Raw genomic sequence first — 27645 nt, forward strand, 5'->3', positions numbered from 1 at the left:
CCGGGGCCGGGCGGGGCCGCCAGGGGCCGGGAGCGGCGGCGGGACCCGGAGCGGCACCGGGACGGGACCGGGACCGGCAGCGGAGCCAGAGGGACCCGGAGCCGGACCCCGACCCCCTCCTCGGCTCCTCGCGGGGCTCCTGTGAGTGCCGGGGCCTGGGCCCCGCGGGAGGCGCGTCCTTGGGCTTCCTCCTTCCCTCCCCCCCCCCCCCCCCCCCCGGCCTTTGTGCGGGGCCGTGCCGGGCCCGGGCTCTCCGTGCTAACGAGGAGGGTTAATTACTAATTAATTAGGGCCTGGGGAGTGCTGGGAGGGGGGCTCTTCGCCCCCTCAGGGGTCCCTGTGCCCTTCCTGGTACCCGCTCCCACACGAACGCACGGAGCCGGGTGTGTGCGGTGAGGCGCCGTGAGGTGTCAGAGCAGCTGTGGAGCCCAGCAGGGCTTTTATTTTATTTTATTATTATTATTTATTATTATTATTTTTAAATCCACTTCCTTTTTATATCGTTGGGCAGCGCTGGGTATGATGCAGCACAAAACCTGCACTGAGACGGGGCTGGCTGATGGATGATGAGTTTACTCCTCCTGCTATATTTTTAAGGATTTTATTTTTTTTTCCTTTTGCTCTAAAAGCTGTTACGAAGCTCCAGGACTCCTATCAGCTTATTTCACAGGTGCAGCTTCCCAGCAAACCGAGCAGTGCAGCTATCCATGGGAAGGGTTCTTCCTCCGAGCTTAATCCTTTATTTTCGTGGTGCACCGCGTTGGATAAATTCACAGCAATTCACCAAGTCTTAACACATTTGTGACTTGCCTTTTAGGCCCCTGCCGTTCTGTGTCCTGTTCCTGGTAATTACTCGCTGCTCTAGAGCGATACCGAAGTCTCTGTCAGGTTTGTGAGGCGGAGAGGTGTGCCCGGCCTGCTTTCCTGTTTGTCACAGCAGTGAGCTTAGGAAGTGGGCTGAAGGCTGCCTCGGCACAGAGATGTCCTTAGCCCTGTTGGTGTTTGGAGGAGAGCCTTGTAATGCGGGGATAAAGAGCACTGATACTGCAGAGAGTGATAACTCGAGGGAGGGAGCTGTGTCTGTGTGCTGTGATAGAGCTGGCACTTGGCTGTGAGCAGCGAATGCTGGGTGTAAAGAGGAAGGCTTTTGGTGAATCTCTTTGTTTGCAGTTACTCAGCGTTGCTAGTTTGGTTTGTTACTGTAGGAAAACTCGATTTTGAGTTAGTTGTGAAGATGGAGTCTGTTTTCTGCAGCTCCTTCTGTGTTACATAGCTAGAGTTGGACGATCTTTTGTGTGTCTGTGCGTTTGGGCATTTCAGAGGTGGAAATGAAAAGATGTGCAGTAGGTGACTAACAGGTAGATCGTGGTGTTTAAGGGTTTTGGAAGAACAGATGCTTTCATCTAAATCGGAGGATCTACAAAAGAAGAAGTAGCATATAAAGAAAATAGGAAACATCTAAATGCTTTTTTTTTTTTTTTTTTAACCTCTTCCTTCTCTCCCCCTGTATTTGTTCTTCCTCAGGAGCAGTAACCAAGCGATAGAGAGAAGACAGGCACACATGTGGAGTATAAAGGTGTGTCTGTGCAGGGGGAAAAACCCAGATGCAAGAGATGGCCTTGGTTTTTCCAAGCAGCCGTGCTTCAGAAGACAAGGAAGTCATGCCCCAGGACTAATAAAGGCTGGCTGTATGTCAGAAGGTTAACGTGGAAGAGACAAAGAGCACAAGTTGGGCTTTATTGACTGTAGCAGATTTTAATAATGCCCTGAAGTTTTTTCTAAAGCGCTTATCACTTCTCTAAAGCAATCAGTGCTTGTCATACAGTCTCCAGTGCAGTATTGGACACGGCCCAGAATGCCAGGCCTGCACAATCCTTAATCTGTTTTAGTAGGTTCAGAATTCCATCAGTGTCCTTATTGCTAAATGGTTCTGGGTACTCGAGCTGACACCTATCATACCGCGTGCAGTCGCTTCGAAATGCAGCAAACCAGAAGCACGGGAAAGTGAGAATGGGCTAAAAGTGTGAAGTTCCCTTGCGTGTGTGTGGTGCTGTGCACTTTGTGCCCGGCTGTACGGCAGCATTTATCTGAACAGGAGCTTGTGACGCAGGGGAGCGCATCTTTCTGGTAATTCATGTTGTTCCTGATGATTGGGAGCAATAGGAAACATCCTCAGAAAATGCTCGCCGGGACTTTGAGGCAAGGAAACGTTTGTGCAGTTGTACAGTTGCATGGAAGTAGAGGGCAGTAACTTGCTTCAGTGCCAACGCAGGTGAGTTCAGGTAACCAGATTTGGCAGAAAACAGTTTTACAAAATGGAGTAAGTAGTGCAGATATCACTAGAAAGCAAGAAGCACGTGTGTGGTTTTCTCGTTTTGAACTGAAATGCAGCAAGATGTGGCCATAAATGCTGCTCTCGGTACTTTAGAAAATAAGGAACCTAAGTATCAAGATTCCAGTGAGCTTGCCTTTTGTGAAGGTAACGTAGCTGCTTTAAAAAGTGATAATAAAGAAATGAGTGCTGAAGAGGGTGGAAAAAGAAGTTCAAGTTCAGGTTTTGAAGTTCTGTGTTACTGCATAAAATGACTGAAGTGAGTTGGGTGGAAAGAGATGGCTGGGCTATTTAAAAAAAAAAAAAAAAAGAAAAGGCGTACTGCTCTGAAATGAGGGCTTTGTGAAGCTGTAGGTCAGAGGTCAGCTTGTTCCATGCAGTGGCCTAACCCCGAAACACTCCGATACTCGCGTCTGGCTCTATTTTATAAATAACACCTTCCTGTTGGTGCTAGGTACAGCAGCAGGGTTTTGTTGCTGGTAAGGAAGGAAGCTTGGTGCATTGTCTCAGCGCTAAGCAGCCTTTTCTCCCTCCAGGGACTCAGCGAAGCATCTAGAATGTGTAGGTGTTTCTTTAATCTTGGAGAAGGAACTTATTAAGCTTTCTGGTGCAGAACTGTATGAGCCACTTAACGCCGAGAGATGTTATCTGCACAGGCAGGGAGTTGCAGGTCTGGTAGACGTTCGCGGCGCTCACCAGTTTAAACAGCTTTCAGGTTTGAACATATGCCTTCACCTCAAAAAATCTGAATAGTTTCAGGTGTTTCATGGAGAAGAAAGGCGCTTCGGTGCTGAGGCTGCTGCTGCGGGACTTGGGGAACAGGTTCAGCTCAGCGCCTTGCCAGCAGCTGCCTGTGTGGCCTGGGCCAGGCTGCTCCTCTGCCCCCTGCTCTCACCAACACTGCAGAGTGGTGCTGGGTGCTGCGGGGATGTGCTGGGCACCAGTGCTTAAAAACCTGCACGAAGCAGGCAAAGCTTTGCTGGTGTGATCCTGCAAATCTTCCTGGCAAAGCTTCCCTGCTCGTCTCTTTGGGAAATGGTTTTTATTCTAGGCAGGCATTGCCTCCGAACGTTTCAGCTACCGGCGTGGTTTATTAGCTCCTGCTGGCACGGTGGGCAGAGTGCCCGAAGCTGGGTTTGATTTATTGCCTTGCAGGTGAAAGGGAATGAGAGAGGATCGGCGTCTGTACCCCTCCCTGCCCGGGGTGGGGGATAATCTGCAGCCACTCCCGCTGTCTGGTGACTTGATGGAGCTAAGAGCATTTGGGATTTACAATTCCTCACGTGGAAATATTACACGGTCTGCTCGCTGTTGCAAACTGAAAGTGCAGACGAGATGTCACTTAACCGAGCTCTGCAAACGTGAGCTCTCCTTGCTGAGAGCCTACGCCCCCAGGAGCGGCCCCTGTACCGCCAGAGCTGTGATAAATTCATTACCTGAACGTGTCATTATTTTGCGTACGCTCGCTGGGGGTGCTTTGGTCCCCATCGCATTTGCATGCCGTGTCCAAGGAGATGTTTGAACGTGTTCAGACCGGTGCCTTCATTACGCGCTCCTCTGTTAAGTGCTAGAACAGTTACATGGCAGGCTTGCTGGCAGCCAGCAGTCCTCTCCACGCTGCGCTTCAAAGGGGGCTGGTAACGTATTGGTTAACTCTTCAGGGAGGATTTTGATAACAGATGAGAATTTAGGCTGCGCTAATCATTCATCTGGCAAATCTGTAGCTTCTTGTCTCTTGCTTCAGACGTGTTCCTGCCCTTCACAACTTCAGGCTGGGGCTGCATGAAGCTCGCTGGAAGTGCTGTAGCTCTTTTATTTATACCGCCTTCCCACTTCGTGTTGGTGCTCTGTTTTTATTTTTCGGGGGAGTGGAGGAGCAGGATTTCTTGGTGAAATCCGTTTGTTCCCTTCTTGGGGGAAGCTGAAAAGCTGCCTGCTCACAGTGAGGCCGGGATTTCCAGGCGTGTCGTTGCACATACCCGGGATTTGGGCTGCTTTGGAGTGTTTCCATCTCGCCCCGCGCAGGTCACGGGGCAATCCTGCAAGGTGCCAGGAGCCCGGTGGCTTCCTGCTGCTATTGGGATCGCTCTGGGGGTGGAGAGTTGTCCTCATGCGCAGGCACTGTACTTGCTTCTGTGGGAAACACCGGTGTCACTGCAGGACAAGGTGCAGCAGGCCAGCATTCGCCTCTTTTTGCACGTGCAGAAGGTGAGGAGGGAATTCAGCGAGCAGGCACGGGCTGTGCCTGGCGTGAGGGCAGCTCTGGAGGCTCACGGCTGGAAGGATGCTCGAAACGAATTGTGTGGGATAAGTTACAGCAAGGTTTGTGCTTCATGTGAAGGGTTTTGCTGCGTGGTCATAGCGGAGCAGCTTTTATTTTATGGGGCTTCTCTTCGTGACAGAGGAGACTCTTACTGAGAGCGAGGTTTTCTCTTCTCTAATTTAAGAAGTATTCAAAAAGAAAGAAAAGGAAGGCAGTGACCTGAAAACTTTGCCATTTGATGGTCAGAAGAGAAAATTAAGCTTCCATGATAAACAGGATCTGGCATGTCTCCTGTAAATGAGCGTTGGCTGGCTTGCAGGAGGCAGACAAAGCCTGGCTCTAACTGAAGAGCTCTCGCTGAACTTGCTCGTGCTGAAGATGCTGCAGATTAGTCCCGGCCGCTGCAGCACTGGCGTGATTTGGTAAGGAAGGTGCTGGGGGAGTCCCCAACCTTTGGAGGGCAGGGTGCTGCCCCCGCAGTGCCTTGCCAAGTGTGGTAGAGCCCCAGAACATTAAAATAAGCCAGGTAAAATCTCAATGGCAACAATTTTTCATCTCAAAAGTTTTAATGTGGATGAACCGTTGCGTTTTGATTTTGCAGTGAAATTGTGAAATTATCTATAAATCGGGTTTGATTTGATAGTTACTTGCTTACATGTTTTGGTTCCATTAAATCCTCTTGCATTTAAAAAAAACCAAACCCCAATATTCATCCGTGGTGTTCCTTTCATTATGTGATACCTCAAATGAACCGAAGCATCAGGTGTTTGCACAGTTCTTGTTAGGCTTTGCAGTTGGCTGCAAGTGTTAAAAATAGGCGTACGTGCCTCGTTGTGATCCTTTTGTAGACAAAAATTGCCAGTGCTGCTTTAATCCTGTGTCCACGCAGAAGCAGAGCGTCTCAGGAGCTGGCTGTGGTGTTTCACACGTGGAGCTCGATGGCGCTAGGCTGAGTGATGTGCTTGCATTTAAATCTGAAACCTGCCTCTGGGTCTGTGTGTAAGAGGTGATCTCTTAATATTACAAAACTCCGCAGTTTCCCTCCGGCTTCTACTCCTCAGAGCCTTCAGCACACCGCACTGAAGCTAGCACAGCTCTATTTTCTTTTCCTGTTCTACTTCTCTCTGGTTGCATCTCGCTTTGAGTAACTCCGTATTGCCTCGTGTCAATATGAAGTGATAAAATTTGTGCTCCTGGCTCTCTGAGAGCCTTGCGCTTGTGCTTGGATTCTTTTGACTGATTTTATTTTATTGCTTTCTAGACTAATCCTCGCCCCTGAAGTACAGATGCATTTTGAGAGTGCATCTTGTGGCCTCGTGCCATGGGATGCTTCTTCTCAAAACGCTCGTTGTAGAGGCGAGGGCTGCTAGGTGAGCTGCTGGGGTTTTCTTCTGGCTCTCGAGAGGTCAGCGGTGGGCAGGAGTTCTGCATCCTCTGCTGTTGTTTCCTTTTTTTTTTTTTTTCTGCGACACCACAGCCAGGGTTTTGGGATACAAAAACCTCAAAACGGAGGCAAGGGGTTAAATGAAGAGCCTGAAACCTCACTTGTAGAAACTCCCGCAGGAATTTTGGAGGCAGCATCATGGCCCACCGTGCAACTTGTACAGCACCCTTGGGAATCGCGGACGGCGGAGTCGAGGAACATCAGGACGTTTTCCTGAGAACACCCCGAGGGCTTCACCAAGACAGAGGTGATGTTACTGCCGTGTAGCTGCAGGTGAAGAGCCGGGTGTGTGGCCACATCTCTGGCTGGCTGCACGGAGTACAGCTGCAGTCAGTGCAGCTACACAAGTGGGAGATGAGGCTGCTGCGTTTTGGGGGTGTCCCAAAACGTGAATCCCCACCCAGGGATAGGTGCTGGGGGAGGGCCGTGCTGCTTGACGTGCCTCCTAGCATGGTTGGGGATAACACAGCCTGCTGGCACTCTTTTTTTTTTTTAATTTTATATTTTGAAGACTAGCCTCATGTTTAAGAGCTTCCTTGCAAGCAAATACTGCCCTTTGCAGCTGCTTTTTTTTTTTTTTTTTTAAACCGCATTAGAGAAGAAATCTAAAATTAGGGGTCAGCATATCCTGGCAGCTTCCAGCTCTCACCTGCAGCACGCTGCTGATGGCTGCGTGTCGGTCTTGTCATCTGCTGAGCTCCACGGCTGCCGTGCCCTCTGGGAGAGAAATGGGACGGTGAAGCATCTTGGGGAAACAGCCAGGCCTAAATTATCCCTGGAATAGCGCCCAGGTCATCCCTGCAGCTCCTGGGTTTGCTTTTTTTTTCCTGTCGTGTTTTGGTTGCTTAAGAAAATTGGGGATTTAAGGAGTCTGGGGAAGATGAGCGAGAAGTTGTCTCTGGACTTATCTACACAGTGCTCTGTGCTCCTACTGGAAAGCTGTCCAAGGGGCTGAAAATAAAGAAGTTTGAACAACTGTACTGAAGATTAACATGATTTGTTTTCGGCTTGGAAGAGCCTCTGCTTGTGTCAGGGTTCCCCCCTTTATTGCGCTGTAGGAGAGCTTTCATTGCTGTGCCTTTCAGGGTGTACGCAGGACAGTCTGAGCTCATCCTTTCCCCTTGGGAAGCCAGGAAATGGCCAGGAACAAATAAAACCAACCGGAGAGCTGCTGAATTACAGCAGGAGGCTCTCAGTAACTGCTGGGAGCACCCAGTGACCGAGCTGTCCCCGGGGAAAAGCAGCCCCTCAAGGGGCTGGGGGTGCTGCTGCCTTCCCTCTGCCAGCCTGAGCCGTGGGGAGGAGCTGTGGGCATGACTCAGGGCATGGTGTTGTGTTTATCAACCTGCTTTTATGGATGTTGCTCATCGTGTCGTAGAGGTGAGTAAGCAGTCGTGGATTTCTCTCAGTTGTCTTAACTCCGGCCCAGCCCGGCCCGGTGCAATAACCTAAAAGTCTTCTGTGGTGGTTTGAACTTTGGATCGAATTTCCAAATGCTAGCAGAGCAGGAAGTTTAAGTGTTTGTCTAAGTTAAATAAACAGTAATATATATATTGAGATATAAACACATAAATTTCAGGGAAAATACATGTAGAATAAACCTAAAAGGCATTAAGGACCAGCGCCTGGCTTGCGTTATTTCTCAGCCCAACTTCCATATGGGTAGCACAAAGCCTGTTGCGTGTTCCCTTCATTCATACCGAGTTCCCCTGCCTGCAGTGAGCCAGCAGCTCTGTTTTTTTGTGCCTGTTGTGTAAATTAAGCACCGGCTATAAAAGGAGAGATGGAGCTATGAGAAGCTACCTTGCACGCCGCTTTCACAGCCTCGTACAGACTTTGTACTTGGAGTATGGAGGAAGCCACCGCTCGGTGACAGAGGTAAACTCCAGAGCAGGTGTTGGCATGGCACTAAACATAGAAATGAGCGTAGGAGAGCTGAAACAGGCGGTTATAAATGGAGAACCGAGATGCCTCGTGCCTCGGCAGCTCCTCGTCGTGTTGCTGTGCCTTTACAGCTGCGGGCTGCGAGGAGGTGAGGTGGCCGCTGGCTGGTGGTGTGGTGCCCAGGAGGCCAGGCAGCCTTCGGCTGTGATATAAATACTGAGGAATGTTGGTACACGGAGGAAAAGAGTGGTGAGAGGGGAAATCCGACAGAAGTTGGGCCGGGGCATGCACCTCCTGAAATTAGCGCTCTGCTGCTGGAAAAAGGGATGTAAGGCTACAAAAATAAGCGAGACGTCCTGTTTGGATTGTAACGCGGCCCTCGGAGCGAGGAGCTTAGGGCCACAGGGATTTTTTGTGAAGCAGCCCCAAGTTGCCTCCCACTCCAGGGAGGGAAGGCAGGATAAAATGAGGTTGTATGCGATCCGCTACAGGGCTGATCCCTTCAGCTTTTTTCTCTCAGCCTTTTTATAGGCTTAGGTTGTAAAAGCTGGCAAAGAAAACTCTGCTCCGTGCTGCAGAAAATAACGGTGTGCACGTAACCACGAGCTGTGAAACGTACCAAGACTTGGAAGCTTGAGTTTTCTAGTCCCTGAAATGGTAACTTCACACAGGGTAAATGGTATCTGTTACGTTGCATTCGTATACTTATCCTGTATTTTCATCAGAGGAGAAAGGAATAGAAATAATATGTTGTGGACGAGAAATCAGCTGTTAGCACTTTGAGACAGAAAATCTGTATGGATTTATTCCCCCCTGTGGAAATTGATTTCTTAATGAATAAGAGAGCTGCTGCTGTTTGTATTTCGCCCAGGAACAAACCAAGCAGTGCAGTTCAGCTGCCCCTGTGCTCACGGAGAAGCATTTTGAACACTGCGCTCGCTTTTCCTTAAAGCTTTTCTCAAACACAGATCCTCCCCGGGGGGAGAGGGGCTTTGCAAACTCGGTTGGTTTTATTCGGCGGTTTTTAATCAATTTGTGTCTTGTCTCAGAAACAAGTTTTCCTTGTTTCGTTTTCTTCACATCTGCGGAGGAGGCAGCATCAGCCTGCTCAAACAGGAAACCAGCCACCAGAAGCTGCTTTTTATAGGCACGGGGCTCTTCTGGGCTTCAGAAACACTCCAGAGCAAGCTGAAATCGAGTCCCTGAAGTGTTCCACATTGAGGACGATTTAGGACAACGCTGGGAAATGACGATTTGAAGGTGTCTTGAGAGTGCTCGAGTGTTTGGGTTTGTTAGTTATGAGCAGCGCTCACTTACAGAGCTCGCCTTAGGTCTGTGATACTGAAATTGTGAGCGCACACCAGGAGAACTTAATCACCTCAGTAAATCTTCTTACTTTCTGAAAGATCAAACCCGGGCCTTTGAAGTTGTGAACCATCATCACGTACCTTAAATGTGGAGCCTCCTTTACCTTTTGAAGGTGGGAAGAACAAATCGGTCAGGGCTCAGTGGGAGGCTCATTCCCATTTCATTTCCCTGTGTAGAAAATGTCTCACATCTCCTACAAGTGTGCTGACTTCATTTTACACAAAAATGCATGAGACTTTAAAAATTAAACCGTTGCATTCGGACACACACACGGTTTTTAGCAGCCTGGCATCACCCTGAAGCTGTGGGCTCTGAAGGTTTTTGCCAGTTAGTGGGCTTAGAAGTGGTTAACAGAAATTGTTGCAGTCGTGTGCTGGAATCGTGACAACCCCAAATGATTTCTCAAATTCCTGCAGCACAATTTGAATCGTAGTCAAATTCTAGCTGGTGCTACAAAGCACGGGCAAGTAAGTGCAAGCAGATCTCTACATGCTTGTATATCTGATGCCCAGAAAGAAGTACATAAAGTGTCTATCTGCCAAAAATGAGCGCTGCACAGTGTGTGTAACAGTGTGTCGTGTCCTGCTGTGGTATCTCAGTAGCCATGTGCAGATAGTTATCGAGTGTCTGCCTCCTTATGAGTGCATGCAACTATTTGAATAAAATTAAGGAAATAATAAAAGTAAATTTCAATAAATATTAAACTTCCATGTTCCACCGAGGAAGCTGAAAGATTTTATGGAAAGGGTCTGAGGTGCTTACACCTTTTATGTCTTGAGTTTAATATTTTTGGGTGTGGGGCATTTATTTTTAGCAAAATGTAAAGATGACTGAGTTGTTATAGTCCTGCTCTAGTAAAGATTGGCATCAGCCCGATTTTATTATTTAAATGGTGACTTCTTGGCTTTTCTGTGTGAGTATGGGAATTTACTTCTGGCCTTAGAGCTGGCTCTTAAGGTAATATGACTGTCCCTTAAGGTAAAAAAGCAAAGGGGGAAGAAAAAATGGAGCCGTAAAAGGAGAAGCAGGCAAAATGGGAATAAGTTAGCCCCACGTGGATATTGAGAATTTACTTTTGGACTAGCAAATGTGTTCGTGTCTCTGCTGCACACAAAGGGTCATTTTCACTGCATGTGTAAGGATGAAAAATTGTCTGTTTATCCCATTGCTAACCATGAAGCTTCTTCTGCAGGAGAAAAGAGAAATGTGAACAGTGTTTTTAAAAAGCCCTTTTCTTGAACTTACTTAAGCAAATGTGAAAAACCATTTTGGACAGGAGAGCTGCTGACAAAGATCCTTTCTTGACCATGAAAGGCAATGTCAAAGGAGGAAGTGTAAACCTAACGTTATCTCAGCTTTGTGCAAATTGTGAAGGGGAATCTGCAATTATTCTTCAGTGATTTTTGTAAAAACGAGTCTTAGTGCTCTTTTGTTTACTGCTTAGATAGCCTGAGTGCGTATTTCAAGGAAGTAAGAATGACCCGTCTAAAAATCCAGTGCTGGTTTTGGGAGGAAACAGCCTCACTTCACTTGCTCTTCCGCAGAAACTTCTTTAAGCTGCTAGCAGAAAGTGCTCAAAAAATAGTGGGTGGGCACAGGGCAGTTGTAAGCTCCGTAATGAGGAACCTCGTGTAACTTGTATGCTTTTTTGTCCTGCAGTGTGATGTTCAGGGTCAGAAATGCCTTATGTGGATCGTCAGAATCGCATCTGTGGTTTCCTAGATATTGAAGAAAATGAGAATAGCGGGAAATTTCTGCGGCGGTACTTCATCCTGGACACGAGAGAAGACAGCCTGGTGTGGTACATGGATAACCCACAGGTGAGATGTTCTTGGCAACAGTTGTTTGGCCTCTGGCCATTTCAACTTTTTTTCCTTCAGTAAATTTGTTAAAAATCTGAAGAGGGGGGCTTAGTATTAGTTTTATGGACCTGGAAACGTTAAAAAAAAAAAAAAAAAAAAGTGAAATCATGTAAATCAGTGTTCTTAGATGTGTGCAGCCTTTTAAAGAAAACAGGATTCATATTCTGCTTAAAGCACTACTAATTGCAGTTTACAGTAAAACATAAAAACCAACGTGAATATCAGCGAGTTGCCAGTGTATGGGAATCTAAGTATTGACAGGAGACTTGGGGATCAGATGGGAACTGGAATTTGATACCACACTTGAATCAGTGACTAGTTTTCTACCATGATATACTACATTTTTTTCTCTCAAATGTCTTGAATGTGCATTGCAGGTTCTCGCAGGCACTAGGTAGTACTGTACTGTGTAACCAGGTGAGCCAAATCATGCACTAGTTTCACTGTGCAGGTCTTTTATTTCACCTCTAAGCCCGTTTGGGGGTTGTGTAGTGCCTGGGTCAGTTAGCTCTTTGTTACTTTACCTCCACAGAATCGGTCACTGAAAAGCAAATTCTAATGCTGCTTGCAATTGTGTTGCAATGTGAATGCTGTATGAAGGAGGAAAGCTTTTATCCATCGTGGCTGAGAGCATCCTTCATCTAAAAGTTATTTTCACAATGTGTGCACATCGGTGTTCTGTAGTGTAGGGGAGAGCAGATAATCCTTTAGGGTTTGGGTACTGAAGCAGTGACAGCAAAGGATCTAGGTCAGCTGACAGCAGTCTGCCAGAAGAATATTTGGACACCATTCTGTCAGGAAGAACGAGTTAAAAGGCAACAGAAGCCCAGTGTTCAGAGAAACAAGTGGAAAAGAAAATAAGATTGCGGCTTAATGAATGTGACATGTGACCAAATCATTCGGAAGCTCTTATTGAGGAGAAAAAAAAAATAACTTCTGGAAATAAGGAGATATTTCAAATGTTTTATCACGATGAGTTAAAAGAAGGCAATTCCTTTTTTCAGTTTCTTCTGTGACATATATCTAGGATGTGGTTAAAAGCTTGATCTGCTGCAGAAATTGCAGTTAGAGCCACTTTGTGGAGGCCTTTCTTAATCCTTAAAGCGGTGCAGCCCTTGATATAGGACGAGTCTATGGTGTGTGCAGAAATTCAGCGGGCTTTTTGTTCCTAGTAGAGCTGCTCTATTTGTATCTGTGAAAATCAGTTCAGCTGCTCAAAGAATCAGTGCTGTTAAGTCAGCATTGTGATGGAAAAACAACAGAGGAGTCCTATTTGGATTGTAAATATACATAGACTTGCCTGCAACTTTAGGAAGTATCGTGGTCTTTCCCTTTTACCTTGTTTAACTTTGCATAGTTCTTCTAGTTATATAGAAAGTGTCCTTGCTTTCTGGCCAGTAGCTTTAATATTAAAAAATCAGAGTCTGTTGTTAATGTTTTTGAAAATACGTGAGGCGGTCTTTGAAGTGTGTGACATAGTTGAGTGTCACTTCGTGTCCCTTCCGCCTGCCCAGGTCAAAACACATAAGACGCCAACATCTGTTGAGGAAAAAGTATTCTTTCCGGATTTCCTGGATGCAGACCTGCAAGAATCCTTTTTCCTCTAGTAAAATACATAAACCTCTGAAACAATTACTACTTGTATTGTTTCTAGCAGTCGTTCTGTTTTTAGTTGATTAACAGATGTGTGTATAATAAACAAGGAGTTTAGATCCTGTTGCAGGCATGCATTGTGTATTGTCTATAAAAACTTGCAGGGCTTTGTTTTTGTTTGTCAAATTGAATTTGTTTTTTGTGCATAAACACTGCATGTGAATGAGAGTAACTCAACTTTACCTTGTAACACTGATTTGTTTCAGAATCTTCCCTCTGGATCTCCACCTGTTGGAGTTATTAAACTTACCTATATTTCAAAGGTAAGATACATAAGGCACTGATTGCTAAATGTTGGTGCTAACTACCAAGAGATGCTTATAAATGCCTCAACTTTGGACAATTTTGAATTCTTCTTATGTAGGGCATGGCAAGCTTTTTTGCTTGTGTGCTAGTCCTGAATTTTAGTGAAGTGTTACAAATGCTCAAGTAGTACCAGGTTAAAATCAAAGCAGACAACTTAACTGTGTTGTATGGGTTTGTTTTCTGAGTTGAAAGGGCAGCTGCTTACTGCATAGAATTAATGTTTCTGATCAGTGTGTTTCAGTTCTTTTCGAGCATTTGAATTCCAATTAGTCTTGGAGAAAAGATAGGGCATTTATGTAAGTCATTGGGAGTGATAGTTTGCAAATGACTTTTCTATAAATTTCTCTGCACTGTTAAAATACTTAGTTCTTTATACTCTCTGTACATTCAGTTCCAAATACTTGTAAAGGAAAATGGAGAACTAAGTCTCTGTGGTTAAACTTGCAGCAGATTCTGCATTGATAAATAAGTAGAGAAAAACGATTGACCTTCTGCTTCTATCACCTTTTCTTTGTACCTTTTCTTTGTGTCAGCTCTCTTGTTCTCATACTTAATCTCCCCATCTTCCATCCTGTATTTTTCATTCTTGTAAAGCTATCAGCGATGCTGGTTGTATCACGAGTACAGAAATGCCTGATGTGCTCGTGTCCTTCCTCATTTCTTTCTCACACTACTTAATTTGACCAAAACCTCACATTTGTCATCTTAAGAAACGTGAAATCTTGTATCTCACTTCTAATGGACACAAGGGTGGTACAAGGGCACCTATGTGCCCTTGGGCACCTAGGCAAGCAGCTCAGTGTGCCAAGGCTGCACCAAACTGTGACAGCGTGGTTGTGCTGGCATTTGGGCCATTGAATAAAACACATCCAGCTGCAGGATGAGTCAGGACTGCTGTAACTGGCATTGCTAGACAATATCTTCATGCCCAGCCCTGTGCCACATTGAATAGTATGACAAAGGCTACTCATGAGTCCTCTTCCACATGTCTAACTTTGCATACTTCTTCTAGTTATGTGTCCTTGGTTTCTAGCCAAGGAACGATTTTGAAGCAAGAGACTGCTTGGCCTTCTCTTCCCCCCTCACTAGAGGTGCTCTGTAATGTGAAAATAGCAGTCCCTCTCTCCTTTCCCCCTCCTTCCCAGTGGTTTAGAGAATCTCTGAAGAAAAGTTGCTATTACTATGGTAAGGAGCCAAAATATAAGTGGTGCCCTTGAGAGTACTAAAATGTCCTTGAATTTTTAGTTCGGTTGAGAGATGGAAGTTCAAAATGAAAGCAGAAGCGTTATGTTTACAGATTTTCAATGTTTTGTCTGAGATTTTTCCCTTAATTAGGAAGGTAATGAATCCTTAAACTTAAGGAACAGGAGCATATGGCCTAAGCTGCCTCCTTAACATAGGATGTGCATCTTGAACTGAATTTTATAGTGTTTTTCTTTATATATCATTACACTTAATGAGCTACCTGATGCTGCTCATCCTCAAATTCAGCTATTTAAAAGAGAAAATTGTGATGTTTGATGCATGTTTTGTGTACACAGTAATATTTATGCTGTTAATTTTCCTCCTAGGTTAGCGATGCAACTAAGCTAAGGCCAAAGGCAGAGTTCTGTTTTGGTAAGTTCTCGTGAGCAGCGTGCATGCCAACTGTGTTCTTCAGAAACCTGAAACAGAGATGTTCTGCAATTCTAGTACGAGATGCAGCTGGTGGTGTTTTTCAGAAATAACTTGTGTTCACTGTTTCCTCTTTAATAATGTTGGCTTCTTCGTGAGGTGTTTTTATGGCTTTTTCATGCTACAGCTTAACGAGGAGTAGGTGAGAGGGTTTTTTTTCAGATGTTTGAAGTTTCTGAGGCAATAATAAGCTAATTAAAAGCGATGGGTGTTTTCAGAGATGTGGCATGCCTGTCAGCTATGGAGATAAGTAATTTAACTGTTTTAATCTGTATTGCTCATAAAACAGTTTAATTGATCTAAAACTACTGTCGTGCCTGCCAATGCTCTTACATCAAGTTTCAGCCTTTAGCGCTGCACTGAAGAAATAATTTGCTTGGGGTACCTTCTAGGTTCATTGCTGTTTAAGCTTGTTGCAACTTGGGTAAAGCTTTGTCTGCTCGTAAGTCCCTTTTTATTAGATTTTTCATATTTATAAGTTACTTGTCTAGAGCTTAGCATAATTCCAGAATTTCATGACAGGCAACTTGCACTCACAAAAGTGCACACACAGCCTGGAATCAGCCGCTGCTCCGTTCATGAATAACTGCTCCTTATGGCTGCCTTCCCGTCAGCCTTATCTCAGCTGAAGGTGCTGAGAACGCCTGCGGGGTTGGAGGCAGCTCGCTGAGGTGCACCTCGCCGTGGGCAGTGTTTCACAGGCCAGGAGAAGGCAGCTCCGCTTGAACTGGGCAGATCCACAGCATGTGTTTGCTTTTAGCAACAACTTGAGCTGTTATGTTATAGGTAGGGCAGCAAATGCTTCGAAGTTCTGGGAAGATTTTGTTAAAATTCACCTTAAAACTAATTTCAGAATAGGTTTGTGAGATACCTAATCAGGATTATTTTGACACAAAGGAAGTATGTTTGTCCTTTTTGGATAAAGGACTGCTAGGTGTTGCTAGGTAGAATAAAAATGTGCTTTCACTGCTACGTCACTAAACTAAAATTTATTTTGTTGTGGCAATCTTACAGATGCTTGGTCCAGAGCATCATGTATTTACTAATCAATATTGATTTTCCAGAAATTAAGAATAAAAATCTCTGATTGTCATCATGTTAATGTGTTTCCTGCAAAGGTTAACATATAGTGCTCAGAGGACTAGGAAGAGAAACTTCAGAAATCCCTGATTATAAGCCTTGATGCTTAGGGAAGTTGAGACTGAGGAAAAGAAATCTGGGAGAAAATTCTGACTAAAACTCAAGGGTTTATTTCTATGTAATAAAAATATCTCGAACTCTGTATGCTGCAGATTAGGTGGAGAGCTTAAAATAAAAAAGGGAGGGGGGATTAAGGTGGCATTGTTCTGGCTTTTATGAATGAAGGTAGCCTGTCAAGTGTGCGTGCATCTTTAGATGACTTTCCTAAAAATAAAGGAAGCACAGAGCTTAAATACTCAGTGGATTTTCTATCTGAAATTGTTCTTATGTTGTAAAGTTTGCTCTTAAATTTCAGTGTTTTTAATTTTCCTAATGTTTTTTTAACAGTTATGAATGCAGGGATGAGAAAATACTTCCTACAAGCCAATGATCAGCAAGACCTTGTTGAATGGGTAAATGTTCTGAACAAAGCTACCAAAATCACAGTAAGTCATTTCGCCGATATTTGGCAGTGCTTTTAAATGTTGACTTCCAAGGTGTATTATGTTTCCAGTTCTTCTACTAGAGTTGTCATTTCATCTCTATAAAATGTTTTATGTAGTCTTCAAGACTTGAAGGAGTTGTACAGAGCCTCCCCCAGGCTTGAGTTTATTTTATTTTTTTGCTTTTGGAATTGGACAAAAGCGTATTTTCAACTTTATTGCAGCATCCTCAGTCTTTATGGCACATATTGGAATATGAATGAAAATTTCATACTGTTCAGACATAATATTTAAAAAAGTCTTGATACTGTAGCACTGTGTTCATGGCCTTGCTGTGAGAGCTGCACCAGGCAGTGGGGAGTCCCTGTTCTGCAGCACTCCTTACTGAAAGGAAGTGAGGAATAACTACAAATTAGACATGCTTCTTGAAGATCAATTGTAACACTTAGGGCAAAGTTAGGAATTAATTTTGAGCGTTCAGTACACCTGGTGACTTAGCTTAGATAGCACCGGTTTTATTCTGAGGACTAAAGCTTAGTCATTGCAATGTATTTTCATGTAAATTGTTTCTAGCCTTTTACAATTTAAGAACATTTATGAAATCCTGCTGAAAACAAATTAACAATGCTTGAATAATGCTTAGAGTTTTATTCTTTTTCAATAAAACCTTACATTGGTTATCATGTTTGACTTTGAGGTACCAAAGCAGTCCGATCCTCTGTGTCAAATGGATAATGCAAACCGTCAAGCTGAAAGCCCAGGTGGAAAGAAGCAAGTGTCTTACAGGACAGAAATTGTTGGTGGCGTTCCTATCATTACGCCTACCCAGGTAATAATTTCAAGCCAAGTGGGGTGTTATTTGTTAGAGGGAGCTTTGTTATTTGATAGGTGAGAATAGGTTGTGTGTCGTAAGGCAGCAGTCAGCTTCTAACTTTGCTCAGAGGACTGACGTTTTGATGCACACCTTTTAGGGTTTCTGAGTGACTTTTTGAGGATTTTATTCCCTTTATACACGATTATAAAGAATTATACAAGGCTATAAATAACTACGTGAGTGGGCTGGTGCTCTTCAGTGTGCAAAAGAAATAACTAAAGGAGGATATAAGAGGTCTACAAAGTAACAATTGGCAGAAGTAGATGGCATGTGTAATGTATGAGAGTTATGAACTCCTTAACAAAGCTAGTAGTGGAACAAAGGGATGGAGGAGTTCCTTCAGTGAGCAGTAAAACGTGAGATTCTTCTTGCCAAGAGATTACATGGATACCAGAAACTTTGAGTTCAAGAGATTAAGCAGGCTTATGGAAGAAGCAGTCATGTGGTGTTAAACCTACAAAGCTATATCTGTTTCTGGAAGTTCCCTGAGCTGAAAATAGCTGGAGGTTGGATTAATGTCATGTGAATGACATGTAAACACCTGAATTCTGTGCTGTGTGGTCCTATAAATTTTTGTTGTTGTTGCCATTTCGAGTATTTTGCCTGTATGTATAGTTAATATTTAGTTTTCGTCTGACACTCTTCAACCTGAGTGCCTGTCAGTGTCGCTTTAGAAAACTCGCGCTTTCTTACTGTAACTTCTGAATGAACTTTGCAAGTTCTCAACCAGAGCCCTTAAAGCCTCAACAGTTGTCTCTAAAAATCAGTTGAAATATTTGGTCCTTTCAAAACAAAGCAGAAATAGGATTATGTGGGATAATACAAGTATTTCCTGAGTAGTCATAGGATGCTTATTCTCTGACCTTTAGAAAACCTGAAAATATTCTGAGCTTTCCTTTTTTTTTTTTTCCTAGAAAGAAGAAGTCAACGAGTGCAGTGAAGGTGCTGATAGGAATTATCTGAAACGATCACAAAGTCACCTTCCTTACTTTACTGCTAAACATCCTCCAGATAATGCTATTATCAAAGCTGGCTACTGTGTTAAACAAGGAGCAGTGGTAAGTACTTGAGAGCAGTGGGTTTCATTAATTTTTAATGTTTCTTATAGGGTATTTGTGTTGCTGAGTTGCTATGATTTCAATGGAGGCTATTGCAAGAAAGATTAAAACTTCTGGAAGCTAATATTCTATTGCGATAATTTTTCAGTTCTCCTTCCCTAAAGAATTGGGCAGAGACTTGCTGAAATATTTTGCAGACTATGCATATAAAATATTTTTTGTTTTAACAGATGAAGAACTGGAAGAGAAGATACTTTCAGTTGGATGAAAACACAATAGGATATTTTAAGTCTGAACTGGTAAGTTTCCAATTGCTTGTAGTTTACCAGTGATACTTACAAGAAAATCTAAACTACACTTATATTCAAAAAACGTGGTGTTCTGCTCCTGAAACTCTTTGCTCTGTACTGTAATAACTCTTCGTGGTTGGGAAGAAGAAAAAACTTTTAGGGTGGTTTTTAACTTGGACTTAAGTCTTCTCTTTGTGAATCTGTGAGTAGGGCGTTGAATGACAGTAGGGTGTATTCTGTAATCACGTTAATTTTTTTTAGTACTTTATGTTACTTTGTACTTACATATACTTTGTTCTTGAAACAACTGATCATTATAGGGTGCTTATCATGCAAACGATGGGATCTTTCCCATGGCAGCTAAGATGTGTAAAGAATTCTGCTGTTCAGAGGCAATGCTTACAGAGTTTGTTTGGGTTTCATCTTTATTCCCCACTCATAGCTCTTGAACCTCTTGATGAATTTTGACCAAATGTTAAGTGCCTTCAGGGTTCATTTGAAAATAAAGTGGGAGGTACTGGAGATAGCGTGGAATTCCTTCCAACAGAAAGCAGGCCAACAAACAGGAGAAAGTCTGTACACAAGGCATGAAACCTTAGTGTTCCAAATCAGGTAGACTGAGTTTACGGGCGAAATATAAGAAGGAAAACGTCAATAAGCTGAGTTTTAGGCTATTTCTGGAAAAAATCTTTTTGGAAGTGTGAGGTCTTTGCCTTGTAGGAAATAAGGAAATACAACAGCAGCAGGAGTTTGATCTTGTTGTTGTGAAGCAGTCAGCATAATGCAATTCTGACATGTTGCCTATAATAAAACTTTGATTTTAATTGATTTTTTTAAAAAATCATACAACCTGAGTGCAGATTACACACTAATAAATTCCAACTCTGCAAAGAATTGTACTGTGAGAGTCTGCTATAGAAATATTAAAAATGCATATGCTTTTAGTGTTTCTGTCATCATACTCCTTTCCAGTTTAACTATTTGAAGAATTGAAATGAGGAATTTAAGATCTTGTAGCGTCTTCTATTCTTTGTGCTAATATCCTCTTGCTATAGTGTGCTCTTACAAAACAACAAAACTATCAAAAGAACTCCAGTTTTGAAAATTACAAACTTTTTTTCTTTTAAGGATCTGTTCTTTTCAGTTTGAGGAAGAGCCCGTGTCTGTCCTCTGGTGGATTATAGTGTAGTATATGCAGTATTAGTCTAGGAGAATACTTTCTGAGCTGAGGTCTGCTAAGCCTGTGACTTTCCCAAAATGTTCAGCTTTGTGGTTTTCCCTTAAACATATCTGTATTGCTGGGGAAGTCTTGCAGCTCATGTTTGATGTATTACTTTGAAAACTGTTGTAAGGGATGGGTGAACCCGAGAAGACTGAAGGGTGAAGAAAGAAGGGCAAAATAACTGAGAACATAGATTTTAAAACTGTTCTATGCTATAGGAACAAATGATCAGAACTGACATTTGAGAGTTGTTTTATTTGGGTGAAATTCACTGTTCACTATACTAAAATAACTCTTTTAAGTATATATACTAGAAATTGTAATTTAGAGGAAGTCATTCCATAGTTGGCAGCTTTTGTTTGTTTGCAAGCTGAAGTAGTCCATTGTAACATTGCTTAAAGAACACAATAGGAGATGAAATCATTTTTTTTTTACTGCAATAACTGCAATAGCCACATGAAAATAATAGTGGAAATACCTTTTTTTCAAGAAATCAAATTAACCTATGTGTAATATTACTTTGTTATGGCAAAAATTGAACATTCTCACTTGTTTTCCTACTGTATGAAGCTTTGGCAGTATTGTAACACTTGTGTTTGGTGCAGTAATAGAATTTTCAGGTGCTTTAAGAATACTTCTTTCTATAGGTTTTGTTATGTTTTCATTCTATGGTCAGTACAATTGAAAATAAATAGAAATACTCCTAGAGCTGTGTCATGCTGTACATTGAATAAAGCATCTCTTTTCATGGCATTTCATTGTACGTTAATATAGTGACAGTCCTACTGAAATAATCTGCTGTTTGTTTTTCCCCTTACCTCTTTGTTTGACATCCTCTTCACTGCAAGTGCCATGGTTGGTTTAATACTAAAATAAACAAATAAATAAATCTTGGTTGATGTCATGCTTTGCAGATGTGACTGTCCTCATTTATGCAGGTCTCCTGCAGTAGTCTGACCTGATTTTTGGCTTTTTGACTATATTCTAGTTGTTAGATATACTCTGCTAAAGTATTTTTACCTTTTTTTTTTTTTTTTTTTTTTCTAGGAAAAGGAACCTCTCAGGGTTATACCACTTAAAGAGGTCCATAAAGTTCAGGAATGCAAGCAAAGGTGAGGAGAGAAGCACTGAAAAATCAAGGACTTGACTTGATACACTTCGTTATCATGACTAGACTACTTGGTGGAAACAGTGGAGAGCTTTTTAATTACTTCCGTTGACTTATGAATGTGGTACTTAAACAGACTACTATTTAGGAATAATACTTTGAAAGTCAAAACAAAAATATAAATGTGAAGTTTTGCAGAAATCTGACTAGAATAATAAATATTTAAACTTAATATAATATGTTTGAGAGTGTTCTAACTAAAAATAACAAGTCACACTAATTACTAAAGAACCTTAAGACTAAATTGAGTATGAGGTGCTGTTCTTTTTCCACTTGGCACTTGCAAAAGAAAAAAAAAGTGAGTTTAGAGATAAAGAATGCAGAGATCTTCAGCCCACAAATGCACCTCTTTGGTTCTCTGCACATCCTAGAATATTTATGAAATGAAGTGGGAAAGTTGAACCTGTTGTTTAAGTATTTGTGTTTCCTTTGCAGTGATATAATGATGAGAGACAATCTCTTTGAAATTGTAACAACTTCTCGAACCTTTTATGTACAGGTAATTTTTCTTAAAACTTTGGGCAAAACCAGGTGACTGACATAGTCAAAGCAAAGCAGCTCTGCCATTTTGCTTTTTAAGTTGTACTTGAACATGCCATGACTTTTAGAGGAAATGCAATCTTCGTATTTCAGAATAAGTTGCGTATAAGAAATATAACACAGAACACCAAGTGTTGGTAGTATATAAAAGCAATGAACAACAAATCCTAACGTGATGTTGTTGTTATTTGGGTCTTCAAATTCTGTAGTATTAAGTCAATATATTAAATATTTTATTTTGTGGTACTGTAATTTTACTCATAGTAATAGATTTCTCAGATTCAAATTAAAATGTCTACCCCATTAAAATATCTGCTAAAGCGCTAGGACACTTAGGCTTCATATCTGAAGATATTGTTGGTGAAATGCATCCATAAGTACTTTATTCGGTGCATCTTTACCATGTTATCTTTTAAATGTGTGGATATAATGCAAATCACTCAGCTAGACAAAGAGAGTCTTTGTGGGAACGTGATGCTCTTAGTACTGTCTCTCCTGTTCCTGCAGGAGGAAATAATTTGAGTTTCTCCTGTAGGATCAGAAAGGCCCGTATCATCTAATACAGGCAGTGGGGCCAGATGCTGAGTTTTGAGCTGTCTCGTGGCTGAACATAATTAAGTGACATATTATACAAAGTTTTTGCTGGGTTGATGTGCTAGTTTTGTAAAGCTGCCAAATGGTGAAGAGGGAGCTTTAGCTTTTTAATCTGTCCCCGGATAAGCTCACCCTTGACACTCACTGTTAATCTACTGCATTTTTGTAAGACTCTTGTTCTAAGTAAATGTACAAATGACCCTGAATATAGACTGCTTCTTATTTTACTTTAGCTCTTCAGTAATTACCTCATAGAAGTAAGGTGCAAAGAAGTAAAATGAATGAAAAATACGGAAGCTATGTCATTGTGCACAGTTTGCTGAGAGGGGTCAGCAGGTCTCCTGTAAGAATTCCTGTAGGTGCTTTAATTTATTTGTTTAAAATAAGCAAAAATTGAACTAGAATATGTAAATTGTGTGTGCATACACACTGCTTATTTTATAGAAGTACATGCATAAAATCTTGCCCTGAATTTACTATTATAAGAAATGTCAACATCAAAAAATGCAAGTCCCTTTGGCTTTAAGTAACAGACTACTAAAATAGGCTAAGGCTGTGATTTTAATGCAGATAGGAGACCGGAAGGGTGAAGAGCTGGCGTTAACCATATCTCCTGTTGTTTGATCCAGGCCGACAGTCCAGAAGACATGCACAGTTGGATAAAAGCAATTTCTGGGGCCATTGTAGCACAGCGGGGACCTGGACGATCAGCGGCTTCCGTATGTTACTCTGAAACTTAGAGAAATGCAATTAGTTCACGTTGACTTGTGCACATGAAGTTCTAGTTGTTTTTACTTTTGTCTGTCCTCTGTCCTGTCCTGTAGTAACACGGCATCTTTGCATGAAATTCATACAATTGGCATAAATTTATGCACTTTTAATTGAGCACTTATCTTAGTCTTACCTATATATTCTGCTTCATGTGCATTGTACTGTCTTGATCACGTAGATAACACAAGTGCTAACCTATAAAAATTCTTCAAGATCAGTTGGATCTTTTGTCACCACGCCACTAATAGTTCACAAGTAAAATTGAGCCTTTCTAATTGCTGCGAGGCGTTTTTGATAATTGCTGAATTTTGCATTCAAGTAACAAAATCCTAATTTGATTTTAACAGCTATCACTATTACACTGTCATTGTCTGTTTTTGATAGTTTGTGTATGCAGATTCACATTTAAAATAATTTTTTTGAGAGAGATCTGCTCGCATGAATTAGCTTTTGCTGTCAGAAGCTCTGTGGGCACCATCTAGCACTGCTGAACTGAGGCACTGTGACAAATCTTACTGTTTCTGAAGCCACGTGGATGCCAGCATTTCATACTTGCATTTAAGCTGTACCAGACCTTCACTGCTTTTCCACAAGTTAATGTTCTTTGTGCTGAAGGCTGCTGTAGTGTCACAGTGCCTCCAAGTATGTCCAGATAAAACAAATGGAATACTTCCCAGTTCAGATGCTGCACGGTATGGCTTTTCACTGTTTGGCTGTGGGATGTTTTGTAATAATCTGAATATATCATCACCCCCGTAATCTGAAATCTAGTAACTTAAATCTGGTCTTTGAAGATGTACTTTCATAGATGTTGTTTCTGGTGTTTGAATCTAAGCTCTCAGTTATTTTTTGCAACTGAGAGCTAGTTTTACATAAAACATCCTATTATAAAACTTGCTATTATAAATCTTGGTTTGGGGGTATGAAAATATGCAGGTAACTTTTCTTTGTGTATGCTTTTTTTTTTTTTGTGGGGCTAACTGAGCAACCTAGCTATTACTGTCTGCATCACTTTTCCTTTTCCCTTTCTTCTCTTCTTTCCCCAAGTATAGGTTACTCTAATCTTAGCTTTGCACTGTGTTCCAGATGCGGCAGGCCAGAAGGCTGTCGAATCCTTGTATACAGAGGTATACATCAAGAACTGGTGAATGCAGCACGTATGTGGGCTCTCATGTAAACTTGCCTTCTTAACAGAGGGCTAGAACTAGAGACTAATTTGCTCTATAAAAAAAACTAAAAATAATGCTACCTGTTATCATTACCATTACTGAAAACTAACTCATAAATTATATCATTCACTTACAGGTTTGCTCTTTTTTTCTTGCTTTTAAAATAATTGGAATTAAAGTGATAAAAACAACTATTTGCACTTCAAAGTATAACAGATATTAAAACACAGTAAGTTCTGTAATGTCACTTAAAAAGGAAAGTATTAAAACTAATTTGCATGAGAGTTCATATTTCCATTTTACTTTACATTTTTTTGAAACTGTGCAAAAGCAAAATTAAATTTCAGCTACCCACAAACTAATACAGATGCGTGCACGCAAAATGCACGTCTTAACTCTAGTAATTGGAAGGATAATTCTGTAGCCTGATTTGCATGGCTTATAAGTCTCTGCATGAAATTATTTGTTCATAGAAGCGTTATAATGTGTAATCGGTGCGCTGTTCAAAGCAGTACACCTTAAGAGTAATAAAGCAGCGTAGTCTCTTAACTGTGAAATTACAGGCAGTGTGGGTAGTAAAATCTGAGTATTCTTTGGTTGATTTTTTTTTATCAATTTTTAGAGATCTTGTCATAACTTCCCTTATTGTTGTCCTACGTGTTCAGCTACAATTACTAATAGAAAGAAGAACAGTAGTAAATCACTACATCATATGTTCTCCTAAAGCAAAGGTTTTTCTTAAAGTGAATCATCAAGCCAGGTATGAAATACAAAAATGTGTATATAATGTGAAGTACTTCACTGCATTTGAACTTTAAAATTGAATTTCCAAAAAAAAAAGAACAGCTTCTTCACCCAATAATACTAATTCAAAGAAAAACTACATTATTATTATTTGGCAGAAACCACTGTGATTAGATTTTTGAATCACTGACATAGCATTCTAAAAAAAAAAAGTGGAAAACTGCTATTGAGAAAGAAAACAGGTATTTCACTTAGGATTTATATTTGCATCTTGGACACACCTGTGATGGGATTTTGCTAATCATGTGCTGAAAAGTGGCTCGATTTCTGTGCACACATGGTTTCCCAGATTGAAGTTTCATGTACTAACACTGGTGATGGCAGAAGTGGCAGTAGCTACAGCTCCTAATACGTGCAGAGTGAAGTATTTGGTGCATCTCTGCATGTCATTCTGATCGTATCATTTAACGTAGCATCCTGTGCTGTCTTAGATACCCCCAGGTATCTGAGACATCCTTACAGAGCTGATAGGTATGGTGCAGAATATGAGAAATCTTTTCTGGAGATACAGCTGTAGGTGAGGCAGGATATCCTAATGTGATCTAAAGGGGTATCTGGCTTGTGGGTGTATAGGGGTCACCACAGTGGTTTGCAGGATTCCAAAATACACAAGGATATAGAGACTTTATTTTCTAAAGATTTTTGATTATTACAGATCACCAAAGATCTTTAAGATCTGAGAGGTCACCTCAAGGTGTCTAGTTAAGAAAACCGATCTCAGAGGAGACCAACCAGACCCAAAGTGGGCTCTGAAAGGGGTCTGTGGTAGCAGAGTTTGAGTGCAGAGTCGATTTACATCATGGGGTATGGAAGGTTTAGAAGTTGAGTCTGAAAGTCAGGAGTCAACCTGATGTTCCAGCAAAGATTCAACATGTTTAGAATAACCAAGAGAAGCAAGAAAAGGGGCAGCTCTTTTTCAGAAAGAGGGAGCCACCATTTTGGGTAAAATCTGGGGCCTTTTTAGTATTAAGACATAAAAGGCTGTAGGATAGCAGCACCAGATTTAGGACGTGAGTGCCTGTTGTATGTAAATGATTAAATACATTTCTTTCTCTGAAAAATGTCACTGTCAGTAGCCTTTTAAGTGCACATCTTCAAATGGTAACTTAAGATACTAATGAAATGACAAGCCTCAATTTGCTGCACTACATTATAAAGTCTAAAGAGCTGCTGAGCTTGATTTGAGAAATTTAATTCCGTAAAATGAAGAGAATGATGTTGCTGTCACATACTGCTGTAAGCTCACACTTAACACACTGCCTTGAGAAAGCACTTGCCTCCTCCTGCTGTGGCTGTTGCTTTGCTTTGTACATTTCCTGTCTTGATTTTTTTCTGGGAGAAATCTGAAGCTGCATCTTCTTGAAGTGATGTCAGGGACTTAATTTGACGCGTGCTCTTCTTTTCCAGGAGCATACCGAGTCTTCTCCCGAACCCACCGATGCTCCCCGTTCTGCCGTCCCAGCCCCAGCCACCTCACATTCCACAGTCGCTCACAACAGCCCTCTGGTCCCAAACCCTCACGCCAAATACCCTGCCTTGGAGAAGCGAGGATTTCACGAATCTTTTACCAAGGCCAAGCCAGGGAGCTACAAGATCCAGGTTGTCGCTCCAAGAGAATCAGCTGCCAAAGTGACTGAACAGGGCCTCTCGGAACCCCAAAGTAAAAATGGCACTCAGGAACAGGATCCTGGCCTTGTGGATCTGGATGATGCAAGCCTTCCAGTTAGCGATGTGTAGTGTTGGAAGCGTTTGGAGAATGATCCATGTGTTCGGTCCTCTAATTTCCTTACTCGGACTTTTAACCAAAGAAAATTACAGGAAATAAGAACAAAAGAAAAAAAACAAACACTGATAAATACATATGTATGTGTGTGTTTATGTACACACACGTGCATATATATGTTTGTATATTGCCTTTTGGCTAAGGGTCAAAAATTGACCTTATGCATTTTGTCAAAGCCTGATAGTAAATCACCAGGGAGGGGCCAAACTGCACAATTTAAAAGGAAATAAATGACAAAACAACCCCAAAGTACTTCTGCAAGTAAGCAAGGTACCAGCAACCTTTCATTCCTAATCTGGCAAACTAAATTAATCCAATTAATGCTATGTTGTGGAAACCTTATTGCCAACAGATGTGATTATTTAACTTCATTCTGAACTACAGTAAGATTTTATGCATATGCAAGAATTTTCTCTCTGACTTTCAGATACCAGGAAATGCACAAAATGTTTCTTCTGTTCTTTAGGATCAACAGTGTCAACTGAATTGTTATCAGAACAAGAATTCTGGGCTCCCTTGGAATTCTAATTATGGTGCTGTAAAATTTCCACTAAAATAATATTTTGAATAGTCATTCTATTTTTGATGCACTCCTAAAGGTGGGTTATAACTTTTTTGCACATTTGGGTTTTAATGGACTGCATGTAGTGGTGTTTTGGAGGGGGGAGGAGAGAAATTGGACTCTTAAATTTGGACACTTTAGACCTTTTTGAACTAAATAGGGTTTATATTGTGTTACATTAGGCTTTGCAGCAATTATTTTTATTAAATGTCTAAATGTATCGTTTGATTACTGTTTTGCAAATGGTTTTCTTATCAGTGCTTTGTGAACAGTTATTTCTGTATTGGATCAGTGGAAGACCTCAGTTTTGTTGTCGCTGGTACTGAACTGTTCATAGTCCTGCGGTTGTGGCCTATAACTTTTTGGTGCACTAATAAAATTAAGTGCCTGTGTTTTTTCTCA

The 27645-nt window shown here is 41.8% G+C and overlaps 1 protein-coding gene across 10 annotated transcripts; it reads left to right on the plus strand.

The window, feature by feature from the left end:
* Nucleotides 1-27645, plus strand: PLEKHA1 (pleckstrin homology domain containing A1; the record flags this gene model as incomplete). 10 transcript variants are annotated; one of them, XR_014618593.1, is made up of 14 exons in its annotated part: nt 1-141; nt 10951-11111; nt 13013-13069; nt 14684-14729; nt 16314-16411; nt 17106-17237; nt 18197-18340; nt 18571-18639; nt 20900-20964; nt 21456-21519; nt 22784-22873; nt 24012-24082; nt 24231-24323; nt 26306-26445. XR_014618593.1 is itself a non-coding variant. In XM_084289806.1 (13 exons), exons 2-13 carry the CDS (start codon nt 10971-10973, stop codon nt 26633-26635), a joined length of 1311 nt encoding a protein of 436 aa, XP_084145932.1. In that variant the 5' UTR covers nt 1-141; nt 10951-10970. The 10 variants fall into 10 exon arrangements, 7 of the variants coding, with proteins under 7 accessions (XP_084145932.1, XP_084145935.1, XP_084145936.1 ...); XR_014618594.1 differs by having other exon boundaries at nt 24012-24052; XR_014618595.1 differs by having other exon boundaries at nt 23978-24082; nt 26306-26345.

Source organism: Netta rufina (assembly GCF_964035555.1).
Source record: "Netta rufina genome assembly, chromosome: 7".
Classification (NCBI taxonomy): domain Eukaryota; kingdom Metazoa; phylum Chordata; class Aves; order Anseriformes; family Anatidae; genus Netta; species Netta rufina.